At 35.2% G+C, this 22,127-nt stretch overlaps 1 protein-coding gene across 2 annotated transcripts; it reads right to left on the minus strand.

Moving 5' to 3' along the window:
* Nucleotides 1-1,381: 1,381 nt before the first annotated feature.
* Nucleotides 1,382-20,970, minus strand: taf1b (TATA box binding protein (Tbp)-associated factor, RNA polymerase I, B). Of its 2 annotated transcripts, none has more exon segments than NM_001025298.1 (15): nucleotides 1,382-2,611; nucleotides 7,384-7,618; nucleotides 7,714-7,784; nucleotides 7,871-7,952; nucleotides 8,027-8,067; nucleotides 10,887-11,064; nucleotides 11,205-11,352; nucleotides 11,432-11,531; nucleotides 15,217-15,388; nucleotides 15,478-15,571; nucleotides 17,374-17,466; nucleotides 18,285-18,382; nucleotides 18,488-18,575; nucleotides 20,674-20,772; nucleotides 20,860-20,904. In NM_001025298.1, coding segments are annotated over 15 exon segments (1,731 nt in total). In that variant the 5' UTR covers nucleotides 20,878-20,904; the 3' UTR covers nucleotides 1,382-2,397.
* Nucleotides 20,971-22,127: the final 1,157 nt, after the last annotated feature.

Below are 22,127 nucleotides of genomic sequence, written 5' to 3' on the forward strand. Positions count from 1 at the left end.
AGATGAATAAACACTTTGGAAGAAAACTGGAATATTCTAATAATAAAGGAGCTTAACAGAAATCATTTTGATAATAATAAACAGTTTCATATGGTACTTAGTGAAGTTTATTTATAAACTAATTTTGAGAGGATCACATGCTTATAATTGCTTGCAGCCGGTCCGCATTATTCAATTTACGATTTACCAATCAGACAATAATTAATAATAATAATAATAATAATTCCTTACATTTATATAGCGCTTTTCTGGGCACTCAAAGCGCTTTACACAATGGGGGGGGATCTCCTCATCCACCACCAGTGTGCAGCATCCACCTGGAAGACGCGCAGCAGCCATTTTGCGCCAGACTGCACACCACACACCAGCTGATTGGTGGAGAGGAGACAGAGATGAAACCAAATGGAATATGGGGATGTTTAGGAGGCCATGATGGACAGAGGCCAGTGGGCAGATTTGACCAGGATGCCGGGGTTAAACTCCTACTCTTTTTCGAAGGACATCCTGGGATTTTTAACAACCACTGAGAGTTGGGACCTCCGTTTAACGTCTCATCCGAAAGAACGATTCCTAAACCACTATAAACACTCTAAGTTCCATATGACAGCCATCTTCATTTAGAAGAATTCCACCTTCCACTGTTTCAAGATGGGTGGCACGGTGACCCAGTGGTTAGCACTGTTGCCTCACAGCAAAATCATCATTGGTTCTAGTCCTGACTAAGCCAGCCGACGTTTCTGTGCGGAGTTTACATGTTCTCCCCATGCTCACATGGGTTTCGCCCAGGTTTCCCAGTTTCCTCCCACCGTACAAAAACATGCAACTTAAGTTAATTGACTAATCCATATCGGCACCATAGATATGCACCAGGTAGTTATCTCTTAAGAGCAATCACTATCTGTTCATTAGCTACTACAGCAGGGGAGTTCTCGAGATCTACCTGACCTAAAACTCCCCTCTCGCCTTGCAAACGGGAGGGAGCCCCAGGCTCGAAGATCTTATGAGCTCAGTTCTCTTTTCCCGGACAGGATGCCAAACAAGCTTTATAATCAATCGTCAGCTAAGTGTGAACTCTTGGAAGGTCATATACAACATCCACATTATAAACAAAAATCCACAGCATTAGAATTTTTTTTTGGCAAGATTTGAAAATACATATTGAGGGAGCTGCAAATTAATCCACAGGGCAGCATTTGTTAAAATCATACGTCTTTTAATGACCCTTATTTGTTTTATTATTAAGTTGCCTTAACATTAAATTTGCACAATAAAAGGGTCTGTATTGCTTTAAATGAATTCATTTCTTTTTAGCTGAAGAAAAAGAATTGACAAATCTTTGGCTTCCGGTGCATAAAAATTCCTTTAACATAAAGGATGTTTCAGAAACTTTACCTCAACATAAAGTCAATACGTTTCTTAACTGATCAAATATGCAAAACAGCAAGAAAAAATATATATTACTATATATAAACTGCTATATATTTGAAGCATTTAGCAAGAAGTAGTCATTTAGACTCAGGGTTAAAGGACTACTCAATGCCTAAAGTATACTTCTATCTTTACACATTTTTAAAAAAAAAGTTCATACAAACACGTCATTCAAATCTTTGCAAAGAAAGTAAACGTGATCGCTTTGAGCACCAGTATTTGCACACACTATCAAATGGAGTGCACTTTAGTTTGGAAGACAGTGTTCAACTGTCTGTATGCTGATATACATGTAAAAAAACAACTATACTATGGGCTCAAATGTGTTATGCTGATGACAATGTGGCAGAAAAGTGGAATTAAAGTCCAAAGCAGTTACGTGCAAGTCACAGTACGACTAAATATAGGCTACATTCTCCTACAAGACACATTTGTTAGACTAACGGGAGTTAAACGGCTTACATCCGTTCACTCTGATCTATTAAAGCAAATGCCGCAGAAAATAAATCACAATAGGATATAGTTAAAAGAGTAAATAAAGTAAAAAGACTGCTCATATACAAAACTACTTCAGCCTTTCAGCAGAATTAGTTTTGCTACGCATTTTGCTCAAACATTAGACAAAACGTTTGAGAATTGCAGGACAAAAGAATCCATCAGCACTTAATTGTAAGGTTCATTACTCCCCCTGTTGGTTCATTTGTGGAGCTACAACCAATGTAAGTGTTGCATTTCTTTAATCAAAACAACACGCATACAAGGCAAACCTGTCTTTTTTTATAAGGCAACAGATACTGTTAATTCCCAAACTCACAGAACTAAACTCTGCAAGACACTACTGAAAATGACAAGGCATCACTATGAAAGTCTGACCAGTCTTGTTGCTGTTGAGAGGAGAAGAAAAGGAATCTGGGAAGCTGGTATGCTGAATTCAGTCTGTGTTTGTGATATTCTCTCCAACAGCATGAGTTACAGAATTGGACCTTTTTTCTTTTTCAGATGAGAAGAAGTCAATCGACTGTCGAGCCGATAATTTTTCTTTAAGAAGCGTCGCTCAACGTTGAGGACCTCTTCGTACACGTCAGACTGAAGGACACCCAGAATGAACGAGAAGAGATCAAGCACCCACACGAACATCCGAGGTAAACTGGGCTCAAATTTTGAGAAATGACTAACACATTTACTGTAAAAAGAGAAAAGGGAGATTAAATCAATATACTAGCGAGCAAACATACAAAGTATACAGGACTATATTTTCAAGAAATTAAGTTCTGAGTTAAATCTGAGAAATAATAAGTTCATAAAAATTGAGAGATAGGAGAAAGAAAAAAAGGGCAAGTAATATGGCTTCAAATTACATTCAGAAATGATGTAAAATAGGCTGACAGTCCTGAAAAAGAATATATGAAGCTTTTACAAATATTATAAACATGTATTTATTTGACTGCATTCAAAATAGGGCTGTGCGATACGGGCAAAAGAAACCCGTCAAGATTTTCTTGAACAATATTGCAATTTTGATAATCTTGACTTTGTCATAGACAGACTGAATCTGTCAGTATGAATCTGAAGCATCTTTCAAAAGAAAAAAACATTAGATCTTTATCAAAGACCTCTAACATGTCTCTAAAACAGACATAATATAAAATCAAAATCACCAAGTAAAGCTCTAACAAATTGTCTCTAGAACAGACCTATGACAAAACAAAACAAAATATGCGTGTATGTGTTTGTGTGAGCACATGCACAGTCAAACTCAAGTAAGGCTCCGATGTTCTGCTTGATCAAATATCAGAAGTAGTTATGTGTGTTTACAGATTTGTTTTGTCATGCATAGATCATAGACCTCTTTGGGACAATGCTGTGAAATCGGTCGTTTACATATCGCGCACAAGTCCATTATTCCCAATGGATTGAGTGCACATATTGAGAGCGGCACACGCGTGTATTCCAGGTGCACCCAGCTAAAAAAACTCTCTTTTTAGACAAACTTTAAACTGAACTTTTCAGAATGTTGCACGGCGAGTCACGTAACAAGAACTGACTGATCAGCTTTATACTTTGTATGGAATATACACATTTCGGATACCTCAGACTAGAGCTGGGTGATATGGCAAAAAAAATTATCACGATAATTTTTTCATATCAGTCGATATCGATATTTATCACATTTGTTTTACACATTTTAGTACAGTCAGGATACCAGAGTAAACAACAACAACAATTAAATAAATACCTTCAATATAGACCAGTCAGAAAAAACTATTTTCTTTAGTGCAGCCATCTTAACTAAGTAAACTAAAATAAAATAAAGAACTGCAGTGTAGACTAGTGAAAGATAAACAGGCTTGTCCTCTCTAAGGACATTTGGAATATTTAATTAAGTTTTAAGTTCTTCTTCAAAAACACCGTAATGTCCACATTCTCAGGTGAGAAGCTTGATCTCTGTGCAGACACAGACATAGTGATGCTCATTTTTGATTAAGTTTTCATTTAGATAGATAGGTTTCCGTTTAAATTAATGAAAAAATACACATATACTGTGTTTCTAAAGTGTTTTTAAATGACATATTCACCAGTAAAATACACTGCAGTTTTGTCTGAACCTAATGGTAAGGGTGTAGCCTTAAAGGTTGTATTTTTGCCTCCCGTTAGTGATCCGTAAATGGCGGTTATATCTGCGGCGCTGTGGATAAACCACGGGTCGGGTAATAAAAAAATACATTATAATTAGCTAACTGCAGGTGGGTTGCGGGTGTATAGCGGGACATGGCAGTGGATCAGCAAAAAGCAGAGAGTGGGCTTTGTAGAATGAGAAGATATGAGACGCCCAATAATGAAGGTAGTGCAAGAGTAGCCTACTGTTAAAAGTTTCAGTTAGAGGAGTTAGAGGAAAATCTTCCATCATCCTGTTAGAAACAAGATAACTTTGATCTCGTTTTTCGTGTATTTTTCCAACATGATTATGATTTTCGTTGTTTTTGCTTAACTTTCGTTTGGGTAAAATTATTTTGCATTACTTTTGCCCACTTTGAGAAATTTTGTGAGTTTTGTTCATTTGTATTTAGATTGATTTGTATGTTATTTTTTTGGCTCGGCTCTTTCCCGACAATATAGAGCTAGCCTATATCTCCTCAAGTTCACTCTTTTCTCAGAGTAAGGTGGATAGGGAAGATGTCGTGCGACTTCCATTACGTAGAAAGTGTATTGTTAAAGACATCAGGTGAACGTCATCTTTATATTTATTTTATTAGGAAGAATGCGGCGCACTGCGCTGAAGGACTTTTCTTTCTTTGCATCAGTTTCTAGCGAGGTAAGAGATTATTCATGAATTAGAATTTTTTTGTTATATTTCTTTCTTTTGTTTGGCTTCACTATCATCCCCTTACTCAAGTTTAACTAATTTTTGTTAGATACTTTGTTTGAATTTGCTACTTTATTATATTATTTTTATTAGTGTAAATGTTTTAGTGTAAATATCCTTAATGCAGCCTGTAGAGCAAGCTTCAAGTAGTCATTGAGATGTAATTGAGATAGTTTTGTCTGTCATATCTTTCGTCTGTCTTTTTGGGGGGGTTTTCTAGTAAGGCACGACTTTCGAAAATGATGACATGAGACTCTGCAGGGTAGTTGCCCTGGTTTACCAGCAGTTGTTTAGGTCTGTAATTTCTTAGCATCTTCATAAGGGTGGTGTTGTTTTAAATGATGAAACAGGCTTATAGAGTTGCCTGCTTTCGATGACACAAGTCATCTTGCGCAGTTTGCAGTGCACGTTGCTGTTTGTCGGATAGCAAAAAACTAAGTAGCTCAAGACTGAGGTCTAGTGACGTTTCTTGTCAACAATGTCTGTGACTCTGACCTTTTTACCTTATTTTCTTACTCCTTTAAGTACAACTATGGCTGTAAACTTGTAAGGCGTGCGGCATCCGGAAGGGCAGGCTGCAAAATGCTTGCGCATTGTTACGCATAGTGCGTAAATATTATCAAGCAATTATCGAAATGTCATTATCGTTTTATCGAAATTTTTTTATATCGTGATAATTATCGATATCGAATTATCGCCCAGCCCTACCTCAGACAAACACAAGACACCTGAACACCAAGTGCTTTTTAATTCTCTCCATACATAAAACTTGTATTGGAACGGCAGCAATCTTTGTTAGTTTGTTATTCTCTGGGAAAATGGTTGATGGTCACCAAGCAATGACAAAGGAGCGACCACAAAGCATGTTGAAAATACTGAAGGAAGTGACGCACTCACTCTTCCCACACCCTTTTAGACGCAATATATGACGGACTTACAAATTACTTGGTTCTGCCATACATCAGCCTTCCTGTATCCAAAATAACTTAATCCCACACCATAGATGTTGACTTTTTTAGGCACTAAGTCCTCCTGTGTTGAGATCATCATTGCTGTATACGCAGGCTATTCAGTCTCCTGTTCTTGCGGTCTGTTTAGGCACGCTACGTTGTGATTAGTTTAAAGATCATACTGCCGGAAAATCATGCTTTAAGGCGATTTAGAAATTGTTCATGTTCACAAATTATGATTCTGATATGATTTTAATTAATCGCACAACCCTAATTCAGAACAGAAAAGGAAAAATATTGAACTATAAAACAGTCAAGTGCAAAATTAATCAAACCCCATGGCAAAGTCTGACTAAGTTTTTGTTCAAATGTAAATAAAAGCTGAGAAATAGCTTATCCCACAATAATGCCTCGTGCACATCTTGATTTATTTTGGGAGAAGCCTGTATCATTTCCAATCCAAACAACTTGCTGGTTGAATAAGAGTTTTCACACCTGCCTTATTTAGTTTGTTTGAATCGCACTAGAGTTTGTTTTCTCTCTTGGTGTGGTTCATTTGGGCAGGTGTGAATGTAACAATTGCACTGCAGTGTGCACCAAAAGTGAACCAAAAAAGCTAATCGAGACCTCCTTGTAGAGGTGATCTCAGTACACTTTCAAACGAATCCTGGAAAGGTTAGTTTTTGGTGAGAACATAATCCGAACTAAAACAGACCCAACCACAAAAAGTACTGGCCTTTTTTTACTAATCCAGCTGCCGCAGTCCGATGCTCTGCCTAATCTTGTGGGGTGTGGAGGAAAAATATTTGTTGACATTTCTTTACCATCGATTTTAAAGAGAGAGAGAGAGAGAGAGGGAAAAAAACATTAGCTGATGGATCGTTGGAAATATTTCTGGAAGATGACCATGTCGCAGTTTAGCTAATTTAATTCACGCCTCCTCCTGAAGTGACTTGCAATGCGCCTTTGCCGTTTGCAATGCATTAAAACATTGTCACAGCTGTAGCCACACTTCATTCTCGAAATGTATAGTTTGTCTAAAGTGATGTATACAAACTACATAGTATACATTAACCAGAAATACAATCAGCCAGTGCAGTCGTGCCTGTGTCTGCCAGTTTGTTTGCTTGCGGGAGTTCCATTGGCATTTTTCTGCATGTTAATTCTGACCAATCGAAAAGCAGTTTAAGAAAACACATTTAATAACATCTGGCCAATGAGTGATGTGGATTTCGTCACTTGACTGCATTTTAAATCTTTTTAACAGGTTTGGACTAAAGAAATCAGTGTGGTGTGAAAACGATCCAAAAACAGCAGAAAAATGCTTCAATGTATCATTTGTTGCCCTTGGTCCAGATCAAGTGAACGAACCACAGATGTGAAAGCACCCAAAAAGAAACTTCAAGTCAGAATTTTTCAGGAGTATGAATAATTTCCGACTTGACTGTATATTGTGACATACACTATGATCATTTATTATAGTAATCAAGCCTTAAAGCACATTAAGCAAAACTGAAACTAGTGACTTGTAGGTAATGTGCATTACAAATTCACCTCTGTTGCTTGGATGATGTTAAATGCGTTGTATACATTTGGATACAAGTTTTACAAAAATGAGAAAAAGCATCTGTGTTTACTTACTTCTCTGGGCATATCCTCAGTTCAGGATGCCAGTATCTTTGGTTGGCCAGGCCATTGACCGCTTTTGCCTTAACAGTACAGTCCAAATTCTGGTTAAACATACTGGGTCCATCTGAACCCTCCTCCTCTCCCCAGCTGAAGCGGAAGCTGGTGTGAGAGTTTGTGGTGGACGTGGACTGTTCTGGTGCAGGATCTGCAAACTTCTGAAATCTCTGCTGCAAATGATCAGTCACACCTGGAGATGATATAAAGGTGGACAGCATTTGATCAGATAAAAACACACTAGAGGACGGAGGATAAATTCACTGAGATGTGTTCTAATCAGCTTACGCCTCTTTTTGAGAACTAGGGACTTGCGCTTCAGATTTGTGATGAAAGGGTTAGCAAAATTCCACTGCCGTCTGAAAGAGCAGAGAAGAGCAGAAGTGTTTGTAGTGAATGAGCTGTCAATAAAGTCACAGAGATTACTGGGATGATTGTGTTTTACCGAGCTTCTTCTTGTTCCTCCTTGAGTCTGGCTTGCTCTAAGACAGGCTGTACAATGTTAAACCATTTTTCTAAACTGAAGACTGAAAAGCATGCGAGAACACGTTACCAATATGATATGATATGCAAAAATAAATATCTAGTGAAATGGTTTTACCTTTATTATTCTTCTTCTTGGCTGCATCATGAGATAATTTCCTTGAGACAATAATGAAAAAAATAAACAGTTAGCAAACGCATACAACTTTTTTTTTTTTTTTTAGAAAAAAATAAATAAATCTGAAATCCTAAATTATTGTAACATTTTATTTGCCTTAAAATTTGTTCTAATTAAATAAAAAAAACTGCCAGATTAACTCAGACTTTTATTATTTTGAAATAATTAAAAAACAAATAACTTCAACACCTAATGGCATAACAAAATAACTGATACAAAATTGGTCAGGTCAAATCTCCTTAATACTGTGATTTACATCTGATTGCCTCAAGACTATAGGATATCCTCCGCACTATGCACTTGAACACATAAAAGTGATGAGCACCTCTTTCATTGAATTTTGAGTGTTTTAATCAACCTGTGGTGTTCCCGGTCAAAAGTGACCACCATAGGAAATGACTGGGTATTCAGACTATATTCACCCATCAGACCGTACAAATTTATACCAATCTTTGGGTCTAGAAGGAGCACTTTTAGCTTAGCATCAATTATTCTATTGGATTAGACCATTTGCATCTCGCTCAAAAATGACCAAAGTATAACTAGTGCTAGTGCTGTGTCCTACACACACACACACACACACACACACACACCTTCAATCACCGTCTATACCCTCATTCACTATTACTCAGTACACTAAATATAGTACAATTGAAGGACTGAATGAAAATTTGAGAACTCAGTAAACAGGAAAGGATACTGTTTGTTTGTGCTTTGCTGGTTAATAAATCATTCAAATGGATTTAAATGTCAATTTCTTTGGTCAGACCATGTGATTGTTATTTTAGCGAGCTGTCTATTAGTAATGAAAGAAAGTATTTTGATATTTTGGGTGGGAGTATTTTGACATTTTCAGTGCCTATTTGTATTTAATTGTATTTTCACTGCAGTTATTTTATGTCTAATTCTATAAATTCATGTTAAACCCTACTTTGACACATTGTTCACAGCAAAGAAAAAAGTTAAATAATTTTTTTTGTGCTAATTTAAAAGCAGTTAAAACAGACAATTTTGACCAGGAACATTAAAAGTAAGGGGCGAGATGTGAACATGACAGGAGGGTTAAAGGGATAGTTCACCCCAAAATTAAAGTTTAATCACTGTTTACTCTCCCTCAACACAGAATCAGATTTTTACCATTGAACACAAAAGAAGCTAGTATCAAAAATGTCAGATAGCATTAACCAGTGGTTTCCATAGAAGGAAAAAAATGCTATGTAAGTCAATGGGTGCCATTTTGGAAATTATTTTTCTGAATATCTTTATTCTGATTATTAGAAGAAAGAAACTCAAATGCATTTTGAACAAGTGAAGTGACAGTAAACAAATCGTTTTTCTTTTTTTTGGTCAACTATACTTTAATGAGTTCCTTTCAAAATGCAATTTACCCCAAATTTAATCACTACCATACACATCAGTACTTTTTTTACATCTGAACTTTATATTTTTATCTCAGTACTGCTGTAACTATTTGACTTTTTGTAACCCTAAAATAATAACACTCAATGGCTCAGACTAATAGTTTCAATCCAAACAACTCTAAAACAGCTTTAAAGCTTAAATGCTTAATACACCTATTTTTATGCACATTTTGGAGATGCACATAAAAACGGTTGATGCAAAAGCCAAGATGCGCATAAGTTTTGAAAATGTGCATAATACATATGTGCAAAACTGAGTAGGATAAACTTTTTATCTGATAAGGAAAGAGGTGCATAAACTATGATGGAAACATTTTTACTGAACAAATTCCAGCATGCACATTAAAAAAGGTCATGTGATTTTGTTATAAGAGATCATGTGATGATAAAAATGTGTGTGAATGGACAAACCAGCAGGTTTTGTTTGCCACAATTTTTTTTTATTATTTCTTAGTGACATACTTTAATGTGTCAAAACAAAAAACATAATTCAACAGAATATGTCTTTATTTATGACATGTTTAACATTGGTAAAAGTACTTTTATTGTGGAGGCGATTACATAAATAATCAAAAATATATTTGTTGGCTTTTGATCCAAATTGATTAAGTATTACTTCTATTGAACCTAATACATTTCTGTTATAAAACTTTAAGTTTTATGCCTTTTTATAAATATTATGTCTAGTCTCCTCGCCCTTACTTCTGTAAATGGTTTTTGTATGAATGGAAGATATCGTAAAGCAATATATTGCCCTGTTATTATCACAAGGAACTGTGTAATTGTTGTTAGTATTCTTTCCCTGATTTAAATAAGATGGATTGTTGGCGATTGGATGAATGTCAGCCCGATTGGGTATCTTTACTTGGACAAAGGAAATTTAAGTCCTGTTTAAAATGATTTAAGACCACACAATATTGCAGTGAATTTAAGACTTTTTAAGGCCTAAAATTTAGTTTTTGAAATTTAAGACATTTTAAGACCCTGAAGACACCCTGCTCCAGAATTGTCAAGAGCGCCTGGGCTCCTAACATCTTCAAATGCCACCACACATTCATTGCGTGTCGGCATTTGACTTTTGAGGCGCAAGTCATTTATTCAATAAAGAAAAGATTCACACAGCTTCTCCTACCGCAGCAAATTTTGTTTTTACTTTTGATATTTGGCGCCAGTAAATCAGGAGTGGACGATTTTGTTCTCTTTGACTCATTGGATGGAAACGCTGCTTTATTTGCACGTCTTTCATGCGATAATCCAGCTTTGCGCATAAATTTAATTTGCATTTTTGAATGAAAACATAGTTAGTGTCGCGTGGGAATAAGATTGCTTTAAATCCAAATTAACTGTGGAGCTTTACAGAAAATAAAGAAGTGACAAACCATTCCACATGATCATCCAACTTGAAAAGGAGCTTCATGGCCACAATAATGACAGCTACAGCTTGAACATCATAACTCAAGAGATGAGGCTTCTTATCAGTGGGGTCAAACGTCAGAAAGGAATCGCTATCCATACCAGCTCCAGTTATAACCTTCTGGACCCAAACATGAAGAGCATCTAAAATGAACATGCAGAGTCAGGAGTGTATCAAACACACACAAAAAAAAGAGGATTATATGGGTTGGATAGATTTGTTTGAAATCCATTTTCATAATTTACCACAACGTCTCCACTACAGTGAAAAAAAAAACACTCACCTGGAAGGTTTGCCTCTAGCAGATAGCGGACAGTGAGTGGAACTGGGTGGAAAAGACAATCCTGAGAAATTGTTGGGAAGGACGGCAACTTCATGATCTTTGCCAGAACTAAAGCTTCTTTTTTGATGAACGCATAAGATGGAAAGAACTAAAGAAGAGAAGTTGGTATAGAATGAAACACATTGATTCATGAGTGGTGAAGTGAGAACTGTTTATATGTTCCTCACCAGAACCCGAAAGATTTGGACATCTTTCCCGAACATTCTCATCTCTGCTGGAAATGTTTCGTGAAGGTGCAAGTAAGGAATATGGCCTTCTGCGACCATCCTGCAAGAAACAGATGATTGCAAAATCAGATGTCTTTCTTGTTATTTATTATTTATTAAACATTAGGTCATTACTGATAATACATCTAACATGAACTGTAATGAAACGTGAAATGTGTCATTATTGTTTATGATTTACATTTTTTGTTATTTGGTTTTATTTTGTACATGGTTTGATTTTTGTTGAATGAATTAAGTTATGGTTGGGGACTAATTATGACACAGAGATTACGGAGCCTACCGAATATATGGCATGTATAGTAATGCACATGAAGCAAAGCACGCCAGGCATGGAACTCTAGGTGAAACACGGCAAAAAGGCACGGGTAAACGGCTAATTCACGGATTCCCCATTTATGAGTTTTAGCTCTTTCTTAAGGGAAAATAAGGTAATTTGATTTATTTAATTTGTTTAAGATTAATGTTTGATTTTTGATGTTGGCTTAGTATTTTAATTTTCGTGTTTCATTTGTGTTTGATAGTTTGTTTTTTTGTTTTCTCTATAGTTCTTACAGTGATGCATTCATGATGCAATGTTGTGTAATGGTTCTATGGAATTGGGCCAATAAATGAATCGTGAACCCAGGGGCGTAGATTTAGGGTGGACGGTGGACGTGTCTTCACCAATATCCACAAACTACTGAAATGTCCCCACCAATAATTTAATTCACTTAAAAACATCGCGCTGTCAGTATAAACCTAGACATGCCGAAAGGGTTAAATCACGTTCTCTCCTCAAGTCGCACCGCCCCCAAACACATATGAACATTGTGATTGGCTGTGCCTTTCCCTGCTGTCATGTGAGTGGCTGCTTTCAGATCATGGTTTCAGATACAAACTGCGCCAAAACAACTGCGCGGGGGGGAATTTCCCGATGTGTGAGGTGTGTGCCTCGCACAAGAGAGGATGGAGGTAGCAAGAAAAGGTGGATATAAAGAGCTTTTTCCAACGAAAAGTGTAAGTCACATAAACTCAAGTTCGCTTCTGAATGAGTCCATCATGATAATGCCGTTATGGTAGTGTTTTCACCGCTTTTACGTTCAATCTAACGTTAAAACAGACTAACGTTAGTCTGTAAACAATATTCCCTGAAAACTAACTGCAGAATAAACACCTACATGTAAACGTATGACCCTGCCAGTTCTCCTAATCTCTTAGAGTAACATCTCCAATTTTGGTTGAAACAATTTGTCAGAAAAACTACAGCCTGTGCTCCATCTTTTAATAATACTATGAGACATGTTTAATTTGTACGAAAAATGAACGAAAGTCTTTATTAAACTCTCACTTTATCAGTTAATAAACATTATTTTAACATAACACTTTCAGGCCTGTAGCCAGTTTATTGAAAAGGGTTATTTGTTTTCTGAAAAACTGAACCTTTTTGCAGTTATTCACCTGATTTTCTGTTTAATTGAGGTATAAATATGACATTTTAGTGACATATTAAAAACTAATTTTTGCTGGATAATCTTGTTGGATAGTTATTACAACTACACTTTTTGATGTACCAAAAACTATTTCCTACCATTTTGTCAAATTGCTTTATTCACACATTTAAACTGTACGTTTTATTACAGTTTTATAAATAATAAAAATACTTTGAACTAGAAATTAGGACTTTACATTCTTAGAATAAAGTAATGAAGTACAGTACAGATGCCAAAACCTCTAAATGCCATGTAAAATGAGCATTTTTCTCAGCCTTGTATATTTATGTTGAGTTATTTTACTTTAAAGGCAATGAAAAGAACGTATTTGTCACTATAAAAGTAAAATCCACACACAGGAGTTGGAGAAAAATTATAATTTTAGAAGTAAATATTAAATGGCATTTAGAGGTTTTTGCATCTAAACTCTTCAAATATGCAAATATACTTATATTTAAAATACAATTTTTTATCATAATTTTCTTTGGGAAATCTGTTAAAATTTGATTTAAATTAAAAACTGAAGCCTATGGGCAAATAACAAACTGGCCGGCGCATTCAACCTTCCTGAGTGAAAATCTGTCCATTTGAATAATAAGAAAAATTCAAACATAATAATAATAATACAACTTTTGGTCTTTCAAACTACCTGACCCCCCTTGGCTATACGCATGACTATTTCATTTAACTTAATAAATTGTAAGAAGAGAGGATTACTTAATAATACATTTTAATAGCAGTTAAATAATAAATAGCAATATATATATATATATATATATATATATATATTTAAAAAAAAAAAAAAATGTATATATTCATTCTTGGGGGGGTGACTCGTCCCCAGTCCCCACCAATGTCAAGCGCAAACCTACGCCCTTGCGTGAACCATCAGTGAAAGACTTAATCATCTTTTAACCAGGATGCTACATGAAAACAAAAAACTGTGGTTGCAAATAAATAAATAAAACGTCACTGGGTCTGTTATGTTTTAGAAGTGTCAATGTCATTTTGCATTGCTCCAAAGTCCAAAGGTAGCTATTAAGTTCAATACTGAAGTATGCACTGTGCTTCTGTGTTGGTAAGTTTTGGTGCGTTAATCTTATAAACACAATAAGTCAAAGGGTCATGAACGACATTCATTAAGTAATTGTGTTATATTTTTTACTTCACATTCTTCTGGAAATTTATTTTGAATGGTTATATTTACTGAAGAATGTGAAATAAAAATATAACACAATTACTCAATGAATGAGGATCATGACCTTTTAAGGTCCATATACAGGGCTTAAATTGTGCCGTAACACGGCACCTTTGAAATCTGATCAGGCACCTCATTTTACCGACAACCCTCTACACTTTCATCCACAACATACTCCACTCTTCACTTTCATCCTTCGTCTGCAACCCGACCACCATTTATTATAATGCCTGTAGGTACTGCCATTCTTTGTTCAGGATTTGTTTACGTACGTGAATTTGTAAAGTATCACAAGTGTGAAGTATCACAAGCAATGAACTAAAATTCCACTGATTTCCTGACATAAACTTTGCATTTCAGGATAATAGTAGCGCTGCTCTTTGATAAGAAGAACTCTCCTTCCTCTCTATGTAGGTTAGTATTGGATGAACACAATATGTAGCCTATTCCTCTTTCTTTTTCTACTTTGGAGAAAAGAGAGAACAATTTATCACTGCTTGAACTGACTGCAAAACGTTTTGCATTTTTTGTGATGAATAAATGAATTAATATGCATCAGACTCAGTGTGCAAGGTTTGTGTAAGTGACAAATTTTTTGCATCTGAATACAAAAAATGCATAAGGAAATTTCGGACTGAATTGTAAGCAATCACGATTAACAGAACACAGCTTTCACTCTGAAACATGCAACACTACTTTTTGTATTAAATCTCATATTGTGTATATTAATATTAATACTTAATTCCCAACGAGTAAAATCCTGTGTCCTTTATCACACTTCATTGAGTATGTACACATGGACATCACCTATATGCTATATAACTGCAGGTTAACTATGTTTATATATACTAATTTTAACTGTTAAAAACTAATTGTTTCTATTTATTTAAAGTTATTAGTAACTAATACAGTTGTGGCAAATTTGATTGTAATGCATTAATGTGCACCTTTTGTAAAGCTGATTTGATCCGTTATACAAATAAACTTGAATTGAATCAAAAATGTGACATTATAAAACAATTAAGTTAAAAATTAAAATGCTTGTGCATCCTCCAAACCTCAGCAGGTCAGTCAGAGTGATGGCCTCTCGAACCCACAGCAGAGCCAAATAGCACATGGCCAGTGTGCGTGGCATGGACATAAGATTGGATACTCTTCCTCTCCTCCCTTTTTGGGGTATAGAATGTAGGGACTCCGAACTTACAGCGGATCTTCCATCAACAGATATACCTGTAGCAAAAAAAATTAAATAAAGATCAACCAACACTTCAAATAAGGTGAAAATGTGCTATCTGCCAGAAATTGATTCACATTCATACCTGAGACAGACATCTCTGTGTCTGAAGAAGCCTCACTGTAGCATGACTGGTGGCTCTGGGTGTCAGACTCTGAGCCACTCTGGGACTTCATAAACTACAAGAAAGCAGATTTATTTTTCATTCATTCATTTTCTTTTCAGCTTAGTAGCTTTATAAATCAGGGGTTGCCAACAGCTGAATGAACCGCCAACTTATCCAGCATATGTTTTACGCAGCGAAAGCCTTTCCAGCCAAAACCCAAGACTGGGAAATACCCTTAAACACTCTTGCATTTACACACACACACTACAGACAATTTAGTTTATTCAATTGACCTAAAGCACATGTTCCTGGACAGTGGGGGAAACCGGAGCACCTGGAGGAAACCCACACAAACACAGGGAAAACATTTAAACTCCGTGGTGCCTGGCAGATTTAATTTTTTTTTTATCTGAAATTAATAGCAAATTGTTGTAGAAATAAATTAGAAAAATAAAAGGTGCAATGTGCCCAATTAAATTTTAGGGCCCCAGTATAAAAGGCCTGGAAAACTATATAAAGATAAAAGTGCATGAAAAATGGAGTTACTGTCTGAAAACAAAGAACCAATTTCCTTACACAAGATGTCACTGATTTTAGACTAATTTCTTGCAAAAACCTATGTGGATTTATAAAAAAAAAAAAGTTCCCACAAAAATTTAATTCTGAAACTAAAAGCATCAGTGACTGAAAAACTAACTGAAATAATAGCAAAATTATTGTATTTAAAATGAAAAAACACTTACCCTGTAACAGAAAATCTGACCTTCAGCTGATTATAGAAGTAACTGTAGATGCTATTATACCAGAAAATCTTAATACAAACCAACCAATAATCATCCTTTAAGCTCATGATTATTGACAAAAATATATTTTCTATATAAACATAAAAAATGTTCAAGTTTAACAGTTTTACAACTTTAAAAATCCCACCAGGGCCAATTAAATTAGGTTAGTAGAGTAGCATTTCATGATACAACAAACACATAAAGAAACAAATCACTTTCAAACAATATTAAAAAACACAATCCAGCATGCTGCTTAATGTCTTCATAAATAGTGCTGAAAAACATAGGAAGGACTTACATATTAAAAATGTAAAACTTGCTAATATGAAAGGTTGTAAAGCCTGATTGACTCAAGAATAAATGTGAATTAGGTGAATTTATATCTGTTAACAGAGCATTTGATGCTTTTAAACCTTCTTCCAGAGGGCAACGGAAAAAAAAGGCTTCAGAAGATGAGAATCATCTCCCACACTTTCTTTGCTGTTCATGTAACTCTGCTAGACTCCGCAGAGGGAAACCAATAATCTTGGAGCAAGTAAAAAGCCTTTTAACTTTGCTTAATTTGCCAAAAAAAATGTAAACAAGGCATATTTAACTATATGAAGTTTTTTTTTCTTCATAATTTTAGCTTTTGTTGTTTGAGACGCATTTGTGTGCTTTTGTCTTCAGTGCCTGTTCAAAGTTCAAACTATGATTTAATTTGTTTTCTATAACTAATAGGAGTGAACAAGAGTTAATGTAAGCTCTGCAAACACTAAACTTTACTCTGAACACTGGACCTGGTCTGTGAACTCTGTTAAACTAAATTACTAAAGCTGAAACTAAAAGCAATAAAACTAAAGAGAAATGTGTTCATAAAACGACACTAAAATTGAGAAAAATAGTAAAGGAAATGAACTATAATTAAACTGAAGTTAAGAGAAAATGTAAAAATAAAATAGCATTAACATGAAAACTAATTTTAAAAAGCAAAACAATGACTAAACAATGGCTTTTGATTATTATTTGCTTTTTTTAATAAAAATTTGTCAACATCTTCTTCACAGGTCTTCAAAACAATTTCAATTTTAAAATTCAACACAAAACGTACCACTTCAAACCTCGCAGTGGACACTGGATTTTCAGTAAAAGCTTGCCTTGTGTTCTGCAGGTACCTCTTCCAGAAATTCCACAGAACTTCTGTCTGTCAAAACAAAACATGACATTGCATTAGGAGTAGGGTTGGCTAACATTTGAACTTGATCAATTCCTATTCCAATTATGCATATCGACTTTGATTTTACAATAATAATGACATTTAACTTTGCCGACATTCTTTACCAAATGTAGCTACTCTTTTGATTCAGTTATCTAAGAAGTAGCCAGTGACCCGCACTCATTAAATTAAATGTTTGACTTTATAACAAGTATCCGATTTCTAATCCAAGTATCCAATACTAGAATCTAAATAAATCTCCAATTCCCAACCTTAATTTGGAGATTCTTTTTTTTTGTCATCCATAAAGTGATTCAGTAAACTAAGAAGTAGCCAGTGATCCGCACTCATTAAATTATGTGTTTTGACGTTCTTTATTTTACATTCTATTGGAAAACAAAGTCACAAACATTTCAGCTCAGTGATGTGTGTAATCAAATTAATCCCTCCACCCTCTTTTTAAATCTTCAAATCACATTTTTATCATTAATTATTCAGCTATATCATTCATTAAAAACATAGTCTGTAAGAGGCTTACTTCCTGTTTATTAGTGTCGATTGCAAGTGACATGACAGGAGAGTCCTTTTTGGGTTTAACCTGTAAAATGATCCTACAAGTCGCACTGTTTATACATTATATTTTACACTTGCACCCACAAAAAAAAAAACCTCTACAATAAAGTAAAACAAATTATACAGAAAATTACATAATTACATAAGAGATCAATGTACCAAATATAAAATCTAACAACATAAGAATACTGTGCAAACTACTTAATTTGATTCAGTAAACGAAGAGCACTAACCTCAAACTTCATACAAACACCTAGACTGACCAAAGCCTTGGCCTGGTGTTTGAGGATGAACTGAAATCCCTCACAGACCAACCACTCCCTTTCAGAATCTGAAAACAGACATAAGAGGCGTCAGGTTCAATTTTTCATTTTAGCACAATATCCTGTTAGAAATGATCAACAAGAATAAAAACAGTAAGTAAAGCTGGACTGACCATGTTTTTTCTTCTTGGGTTTCCTGACTATTGAGATCCTGCCATGCTTATGATGAAGGCTGGTAACATCCTCTACCTCCCTTATTTTCTAGAAGATGTTAAAACAAGCAACATGCTTTAGGTGTGTAAAGCTTATAACATCATGCCATTAAGATGAGACACTGTAGACAAAACAGTCATCATAAAGTGTTTCTTTTATAGCACTATAAATTTGTGCCTGCAGATTTCTATTATATTACACGTTTTCAGATGCTGTTTTTTTTTAAAAATTGGTTTTGTTCTCCTGAAATGAGCCATAAAGCTTCTTCAGCAAGTCTTACACCAAACGTTTTTGTTTTGTTTGTCAGTTTAAAGGTGCAGGAGGTAATCTGCCAAAATGCTATCCGTTAGCATATCTTAGAAAACCCCAGCCATCCCAAGCCAGGACTCCTGAAATCATGAACGCGCAGCTTAAAGTTGACAGCAGACAATCACTAGATTGTGTCATTTGCCAGTTAGAAAACTTTATAGTACTTATAAAACTACAATTCCGAACGACATACTGTATTATATATCTAGCACATTTTCAGTTCTGTCGCAAGCAAAACTTGTCATGATGTACAATATTTAATGCATGCAAGGATCGCTGGTCTCACTCTTTCACACGATTTGTCCTACAGCGACTACTGTATGCTTAGTGGTTGGCCGGTGGCATGCAGGAATTACACTTATTACTAAGCCATATTTACATGCTATTTCAGGCTGAATATTCAGCGTAGCATGGTAAACAATATAGGAGCACTTCACAGATTGTGAGTAGCCCCTTTCACACAGTGATACCGGTAAATATCCGGAAAATTTCCGGAACGACTTTACCGGTATATTCAAAAAAGCCCTGTTCACACAGGTAAGGACGTTACGGAAATTTTCCGGAAAAGAGCATTCACACATCCATTCCAAAATACCGGTAAATTCTGACATCATTCACCACAAATGAGCTTTAAACGGCTGCGCTTGTGTTTGTAAACATTTGACTAAATTACAAACTCTGTGGATGATCAATATTGTGAACAACTTTCGCAGGATCACTTTCGCATGTCGAGATGTTCATAATATCTGCGTGTGCAGGCGCTCACAGGCTGTTTCACAGGCACACGCAAAGCTTGAAGGTAAACAAACAACGGCTTATCATAAGCATCTCATCGATGATTATTTACACAGTTGGCATTAAGAAGAACATATAAACGTGATCTGACTAACTTCTAGCAGCTAAATGTGTCTGGAAAAATATTCAAAGGCTTTTATTCTCACAAACCCCGCGGACGTAAATGCGTCTGACTGTTGTGATTGGCTAAAGCAGACGTCTCACGTCAGCACGTTCTAGACGTGCACGCGCTTATTACGGGAATCTTCCTTCTGCATTCACACAGCGCAGCATTCCGGCAAATTGCCGGTAATGTTACAACTTCTCTTTCCGGAAAATAGCCAGAACGAATTTACCGGTATTTTCAAAAAGGACCTGCCGGAAAATTGCCGCCAATTTTCCGGAAAGGTCTGTATGTGTGAAAGGGGCTAGTGTTAAACAATGAACCAATGTGATTATAAAACTAACTTCAGCTCAGTAGAGCAGGCTGGGCAGAAAAGCGCTATTTACTGATGTTTTTTTTTTTTTGTTAAACTAAATAAAAATCTACATTATCGATGCTGTAAAAGGTCCCTTATGCAATTGAAATTAGTCACATCAATCGTTTGCCTGAAGATTCGGCTGAACAACACTTCTGTGCATGTAACCCATTCATAAAACCTGCATAAGCTTTACGTGACTAAAATACTATTTTAGTTTTCATAAAATGAAAAGTTTTCATTTATGTCTGCTTTCAATAAAAATAAATCAATCAACCGGGGGAGTATGATAATAATTAGTAATATTTATTTACCCAACTCCTGCTTTAATTAGCTTTTTGTTTAATGATTTTTTTTAAATTAATTAACCAATCATTAAATTAAATGTTAATATAACTATTAAAGTCAGCAGCATAATGAAAATCAGCAGAAAAGTGAGTAAATTATAATACATACGACAACTTCATACCTGTCCATGCATTTAAACAAGCTCATAGGAATTGGAAGAACTATACATATGTAAAAAAAAAGTGATTTCTGTCTATGTATTAATGTACTATATATTAAAATATCTATTAACCCACCTCGATGACATTGTGGCAGCTCTTACAGAAGAACTGACCCTCGTCTGACACTCCCCAGTCCACAGCAGCGCACTGTCCGCATGGCTCACTATATCCACCCTGGAGAAACAGCACCGCAGCTCACAGAGTATAACGAATTTCCACATAACACTGCAGACTGACAAAATACACACTAGAGATACTTACAGTAATTTGTTCGTCCATGGTGTAAACGTAAGCTGAACTTCAAAACATGAGACAATTTTTGTTTTCTGTTTTCAGCGTGAGCATACTCGCTTTCAACATGGCCGACTATACGTTTTTCATAATAAAAGTCACTCGTTTGTTCAGCGTAATATTTTACAGTAGGCCCTGGCCCACTGATCTAGAACCCTTTGGTAGGGCTATTTCATTTTACTATATTGTGTAATATGTATATGTGCATGTTAATTACAATTTTGATGTTTATTTTTTTCTTCGTTTACAGTATAACTCAACTCATTTACACGTATAATTTTAAACATCTATTTTATTAATGAAATGTAATTATATTGTATAAATATATGTGAATCAAAATAATAATAATAATAATAATAATAATTCATACTTCAAGTTTAGATAACAAGGCATAGCCCCCAATTTGCACATTGCCACATTGTAGGAATTATATTATCCCATATAATTATTTTATGTATTTGCTCTATATTATGTTGTTAAACATTTATATTGTCTGGAATGTAACTAAATTATTTTTAGGCTTGACAGATAAGTAATAATAATAATAATAATAATAATAATAAAGTATTGACTCTATCATGAATTCTCTATTAACTTATCTTGGATACATAAATTGCGATTCATAATTATTTTTATATAGAAATTATACATTTATTTTACTTGTTTTATTGTAAATGCATGTCTCTCCTGCAAAACAAAGATGTGTCACAGTCAATGGACAGTAGATGGCGCAAAAATCCATAGCTAGATAAAACTGACAGTAAATGGTGGTAGGCTACTCATTACCTGGATTACAATCAGCCTGCTTGAGTCAGAATTTCTATTGTTATTCTTTAATAAATTATAACAAATAGTAGGCAAATACAAAATAGTGTTCATATTCTCGTTTGCTCATCATGACCTTTCTATTGTTTGTTGTTAAAAACCCTAGCAAATTTAAGATGCCTCATATTTAACATTTAAACTATAAATATATAAAGTTCCAGTTAATGCAATTGTGGCTTAAATGTGCAATGTAACAAAAATAAAATAAATTGTGCCCATCAACAATGCTTCCTTTCCTCCTCCCCACCTCTTTGAAGAAAAGCTGCTTCTTTCACCACTGGGCCAATTTCATGGTTTACTGCCTCCCATGCGTTTCCTCGTGTTCTCTATGCAAAACACAGCATTGTTGGCAATGGAAATCAGGAACAGTCAGTAACTGCAGGTGTGGGTTTTGTTCTTCACACTGAAACAGC

This window comes from Danio rerio, chromosome 20, assembly GCF_049306965.1.
Source record: "Danio rerio strain Tuebingen ecotype United States chromosome 20, GRCz12tu, whole genome shotgun sequence".
Lineage (NCBI taxonomy): Eukaryota > Metazoa > Chordata > Actinopteri > Cypriniformes > Danionidae > Danio > Danio rerio.

Coding starts and splice junctions, on each gene's coding strand:
- taf1b (XM_021468407.3), bottom strand. CDS start 18,049: ATGTCACTTGCAATCGACACTAATAAACAGGAA. Junction 17,467..18,016: donor TCGACACTAATAAACAGGAA/GTAAGCCTCTTA, acceptor TTGTTTTGACAG/ACAGAAGTTCTGTGGAATTT. Junction 7,619..7,713: donor CCTAGTTCTCAAAAAGAGGC/GTAAGCTGATTA, acceptor TATCATCTCCAG/GTGTGACTGATCATTTGCAG.